Source organism: Pinus tabuliformis, chromosome Q (assembly GCF_031772625.1).
Source record: "Pinus tabuliformis cultivar Carrire ecotype Pingquan chromosome Q, CPIR1, whole genome shotgun sequence".
Lineage (NCBI taxonomy): Eukaryota > Viridiplantae > Streptophyta > Pinopsida > Pinales > Pinaceae > Pinus > Pinus tabuliformis.
In genome coordinates, this window is record NC_142296.1 from 631,865,858 (window position 1) to 631,872,034 (window position 6,177).

At 28.9% G+C, this 6,177-nt stretch overlaps 1 protein-coding gene across 1 annotated transcript; it reads right to left on the minus strand.

Annotated features, from left to right (window-relative positions):
• Positions 1-2,095: 2,095 nt before the first annotated feature.
• Positions 2,096-4,531, minus strand: LOC149221051 (uncharacterized). Its single transcript, XM_089382899.1, is given in 5 exon segments — positions 2,096-2,229; positions 3,517-3,588; positions 3,705-4,033; positions 4,036-4,062; positions 4,065-4,531. Coding segments are annotated over 5 exon segments (852 nt in total). The 5' UTR covers positions 4,390-4,531; the 3' UTR covers positions 2,096-2,130.
• Positions 4,532-6,177: the final 1,646 nt, after the last annotated feature.

Here is a 6,177-nt window from a genome sequence, read left to right on the forward strand (position 1 = left end):
CTTATAAAAATCAAATATCACTACTATTAAACATTTATATTAACCATTTTTAAAATAAATTTTACCCAAATTTAAAAACATAAATATTAAATTTATATCATTGAAGTGATGTTCTGAGATATTTTAACTCATTTATATATTTTTTTGACAGATCTCCTTGTTGTTACACTACTAGCTTTTTCTTTTCATCAATTTTAATGCAATTCAATTTTCTTCCATGTCCACTCTAGTGGTTTAATTCTTACAAAGGAATGACAATCTTACGAGTGCAAGTGATTACATTGGGTTATGGGATGTTTGGTTATGCTTTTCAATTAAAATTGCAATAGTTTACAGTAATAACATGCCCTGGAATGTCAAATGCGGGAATACCGTGCCTTTTCAACAATCCGAAATATGATACCAAAAATATTAACCAAAGACATCACGCTTTCTCGTCATGAAACATATCAATATTGTTTCAACTGTGGTATTTTTATAACTATAATTAAAAATGTTAATATAAGGATTTTTATCAAATTATTTTCGCTTTTTATTTCACAATTTCACCCGTTAAAATTAAATCTGTAATTTATTGCAACAGTTAAATTAAATGTTTAAGTTATTTTACTACAAGGGTCGTAATTATATCCATGATTTTACCATCCATCTCGATGATCAGTATTCTAGCTGGTTACAAGTTTTATTTTGATTTGAAATTTTATTTTGATTTGAAATTTAAAGTTTTTATATATCGTGGGATAAATAAGTTGAATAAGTTTAAAGTTATTATGTTTAATAAAATTTTGAAATAACATAATTTAATTAATAAATAAAATAAATTTTTTAGTATTTTTGTGGTTAATTTTGTTCAAATTTAAATAATAAGAAATTATAATCTTGTTTAAAATAATATCACTTTATTTTTGAGAAAAATACTATTTTATCTATTACTTAGTCTATATCTTTCAAATTTACAATCAACATAAAAATAACACAAATAGATAGATGTGCATGCAAAAGAAAAAAAGAGAGAAAATTCATTTTTATTGGAGCTATGGATTATTTAAATTATATAAATTAGACTCATACGAATAATAACAATTTTTATGTTTGCCGAAGGAAATGCATGTTATGATTCATCTCAATTTTAAAGGCAAGTCATAAAATAGAGTTACTAACATTGATGCTCATACCAAATCTTAATCTTTCTCATCGATTCTTTTTTGGATGTTTGGATGAGCCATGCTATGATTGATCCCAGTTTTAAAGTAAAATCATAATGCAGAGTTATTAACATTGATACTAATAATAAACCTTATTATCTTTATCATTTATTCTTTTTTGGATAACCCAAATGGGTGAAGCATAATCTTGGGTGCATGCAGAAGAAAGAGAAATGGAAATAATTCTGAAATTGGAAATTTTTTTTTCCAATTCTACTCTGGTAAAAATGCCTAGAAAAAAAAACAAAAGCAACAATAAAAAGGAAAAAAAAAAAGAATTTATAAAAATGACTCTACTTTTAATAAAAATTATCCATTTTTCTTTCTATAAAATATTAATTTTTTTATATGTATCGATTTTTCTTTCTATAAAATATCCTATATATGCATCTATGTATTAGGGAAATATTTTACATACAATTTTGAAATTATTTTAAATTTAAATTTAAAAATAACATTTTGAAATTATTTTATATTTAAATTTAAAAATAACATAATTTATGAGTGTAGATTTTTGTTGAGAGAATTTTATAGGAAAAATAAAGCAAAGACAGGAAAAAAAATGTTTACCGTATATTATCCAAAACAATATCTACAAAACTTTTTATATCAAATTCGAATTGGGTAACTATGTAATTAAGAAGCCATTGCTAGATGACTGCGATTTTTATGGCATCAGTGTTACGAGGTAATATGAGCATCACATGCACATAAATTTTCAGAAGAGTACAGTGATACTGAGATTTATAAAGTGATTATGAATCTTAGACAAGAGAGTATCGATTCATTTATTTAATTCATACTACCGTATGGCAAACAACACCAGAGAAACTGGTCGCCAACATATATTCTACTTCTTCCTATCGGTACTGACCGAACATCGGATATATATATATATATATATTTTTATTTATTTATTGATCGGTCACTTGTCGCTGCTACGATTCTTCTGGGCTTCATTCAGCAATTTTACAAGTTCCTGCAGCGATATTCCAGTTGTCCCCATGTCCATGGTAGTCGAAGACTTCATACAAAGGAAAGGCAACCAAAGTCAGTTACAGTGCAGAAAAATAAATTGGCGATGATTTTCAATTTAAATCACAAGACTATAGTAATAACAAACATCAGTTAGTAAATTAATAACGGGTTAAAGTGATTTTTAATAGATAATTGTGTTTAGAAGTATATTTTACAGTCTTGTATAACGGGTTAAAGTGATTTTTAATAGATAATTGTGTTTAGAAGTATATTTTACAGTCTTGTATGTAGATGATGTGTAAATATGTTGCATTTCCAATAAAATAATATTAAAAATAACAAAATTTAATGTTTATCTAAAACAAAAATGAAAATAATCATATAAATAAAAAAAATACAATAAAATTTAACACAAAAAGTCTAAAATTTTGCTCTAAAATCTTTTAATATTTTTTTTAATTAAATATTTGTAAAATGAATCTTTAAAAGGAAAAACCATATAATATAGATATATAAAAATATTTAATAACATAAATATTTCCACGTCAAAGTTGTAATATTTGAAAATATTAATTTTGTTATCATGCTATGTAAAAAACATCTAATATTAATATTAAAAAATTAATATCAATACAAGGTTATGTCTATAATTTTGTTATCATGCTATGTAAAAAACATCTAATATTAATATTAAAAAATTAATATTAATATAAGCTTATATCCATCTTAACTAGGATCTATGAAGAGGGATCAAATACCTTGAAATACAAATCTCTTTTACTTGAGATACAAATCTCATTTATTATAAAAAGGGATTCAATCCCTCTTAAAACTTGATAGATCAAAAACATCTAATATTAATATTAATACAAGCTTATACCCATCTTAACTAGGATCTATGGAAAGGGATCAAATACCTTGAAATACAAATCTCTTTTACTTGAGATACAAATCTCATTTATTATAAAAAGAGATTTGATCCCTCTTAAAACTTGATAGATCAAAAACATCTAATATTAATATTAAAAAATTAATATTAATACAAGCTTATATCCATCTTAACGAGGATCTATGAAGAGGGATCAAATACCTTGAAATACAAATTTCTTTTACTTGAAATACAAATCTCATTTATTATAAAAAATGATTTGATCCCTCTTAAAACTTGATAGATCTAAGGTTAAAATAAATTTATATTAGTAAGTAAGATGGAAAATTAGTAAATTAATTATTAAATTTAGCTGACCGTAAATAATTAATAATTAATTATAAAATTAAATAAAAAATTTAATTTATTGCATAATGCTTAATATTTAACGGGATATATACTTACTTTACCCTCTGCTTTGAAGACAGCATTTAGAGCTGTGTTGTGAACCGTGGCAGCTTTTAGCAGGCCTGTCACCTGTACCCAAATGTTAACACAAAAATAGTTATTTGTTTTAAGGTACCTAATACCAATCTGTGAGTGCCATGAGTGATATAAGTGAGTGCCATGAGTGATATAACAAAATTGAATACCTCGTTGGGGCCAACTGTGACATGCTGCTCTTCCAGTTCCGTCGGCTCCTTCACATCGAGTTTACTCCACAACTGAACTATTGTGGCAGTGGAACCAGATGGAATTACACTTAAGTCGTCGGTGATGAAAAAGTTGACAGTCTTCTTCACATATCCCGTAGGACGTACTGAATCTTTGGTGGCTGCAAGGGGGTTGTCCTCCAACTTCACTTCACGGTTTATCCTATTGCGGCAGGTGGAACAGGTTACAGTCCCACTTTGGGTGTTGAGACCGTGTGTACCGCCGTAACTCCCTATATAGGGGCACACATAATACTTGGCAGCTGGAGAGTAGAAGATTTAATGTTCAATGTGTCACTGTGTAGGTTGCGGAGAAAACCTTTGGGTCTAACAAAACCGCTTTGTCAGCTTTCATGAGCGATGCAGACAGACTCTCCACGCTCTTATAAAGATTTGTGATGCAGCAAACTTTTGTGTCATCCTTCTCCTTATTATCCTTGGACACCAGCGCCTGCTTGGCAATGGCCCCAGCTGGCAGTACGAGAAAAGTGAATAGCAGATCAACAAAATCCTTCCCTGCTTCTGCGTAGATTATCTTGCCACTTCTCTTACTGACCATCAGTTTTATGGTGATGGAGTTAGAAGCCTTAGGCTTGGCCGTAGTTTCAGACTGGTCAGCTGCCATGGCAATTCTCTGCTGCTTCTATGCTTGTGTCTGATGATATCTGTGACGATGTTAAAACTGCAATTAGTCATGAATTTAAAGAAGAAGCCCACCAAAAGCAGAATAAAGTTTCCAATCGGCACGTCAAATTATTACAGTTATTCGTTACCCATAATGATCGGCATATAAATCGAACAATCGAACGTGCCTTCACGGAAATTTATATCGCATCGACTTAGCAGCCTTACGACCCGCCATGACAAGAATATTGTTTCTGATCAGCGAATCAGTTTATCAAGTTGTTTGTGATTTATCAGGTTTGAGAGGGCACATTTAATTTCTTGAAATCACTATTTGGGATTACACTTGGCCTTAACTGAATATTTTAATATGTCTTTTCTCTTTAGCACAGGGCATAATCACTACGGTTTGATCTAGGTTGCTTGGCTAAGTACGCGATTGTAATAGTGAGACTTACACCAAATTATAAAGGTTATTTGATAGGCATATAGTGTTTTTTTCCCTTAATATATTTAATATCAAATTTACTTGAAATTAAATAGGAAAATAGGAATTTATTGAAAGTGTATTTTATATCAAATCTATTTGAAATTAAATAGGAAAATAGGAATTTATTGAAAGTATATTTTTTTTTCAGTGGAAAAACTACTATAATTTAGTTGTCAAAGCACTGAGGATAACTATTAAGTAGTTTTTTTTTTGAGTTTCCAACTGATTTCTAGTTAGAATTCGGCTAAATTTTTTATGGCCAAATGTTAATTTGTGTTGTTTAAACTGGGGTTTTGACTGCATATATAGATTCAACACCCTCAAAAATCCCCGGGGCACTTCGATTGTGTCAAACTTGTGATTTCAATGAATCCTTGCCACATTCTAGGAAATAAATCGTAACTTTCCAAAAAGTTATTACTAGTTATTCACAACTATTACTAGTTATTGGCTAATATAACATGACTAATCACTGTTATTTAAGAAAAATCATGCCACCTGAAATGACCCTTAAGATATATGTTTGAATTATATGATTTCAATTTTTTTTAAAAAATCAGCATTTGTTAGATAGTGGGAAACCTATCATAACTTAGTTGGTTTGTGGGCACAACGATCACTCGCTGATATCCACGAATGCAAGCTTACTCATCACTCTTATTCAAGAAAAACCATGTCACATGGAATACCTGCTAGTGGTCCGGATCTTAGACCATTAACATGTTTCCTCATATTTAAAAAACACAAATTCCTAATTAAAAAAAAATAGTTTTAGAACCTACTCCATGCATTTTTTTCTAAATTTTTTTTAATAAATATTTATTTATATATTCAAAATTTAATTTAAATAATAAGAAGTGAAATTTCATTAATAACTCTTGAAAACAATTAAAGTGGGCAGAGAGACATATCAAGTGGACAATCCTGATAGGAATTTATCCATGGTTACTTCTGAATTAAGTTTCGAACCTGGTTCTGTCCGTTTGATTGTTCTATTTTCCTACTGCCGAATGGCCACGGCACACCCTAAGGTGCTTCGGGGATACACGAGAAGTCTGCCGAGCACGCAATCTATGTGTGGTAGGTACCATATATTCTGCCATTTTAAGTGCTAATGAATGAGGTTTGGAAGAGGCTGGCATTTTTGAAGATATTTAAATTTTAAATTTTACGAATAAAAATTAAAAGAATAATATCTAAATAAATGTTATTCAGATTAATTATACTATTAAAATTTAATTATTATTTTGAATTAATTAATTTAATTATTATTTTGAATTAATTAATGTGGTTTATTTT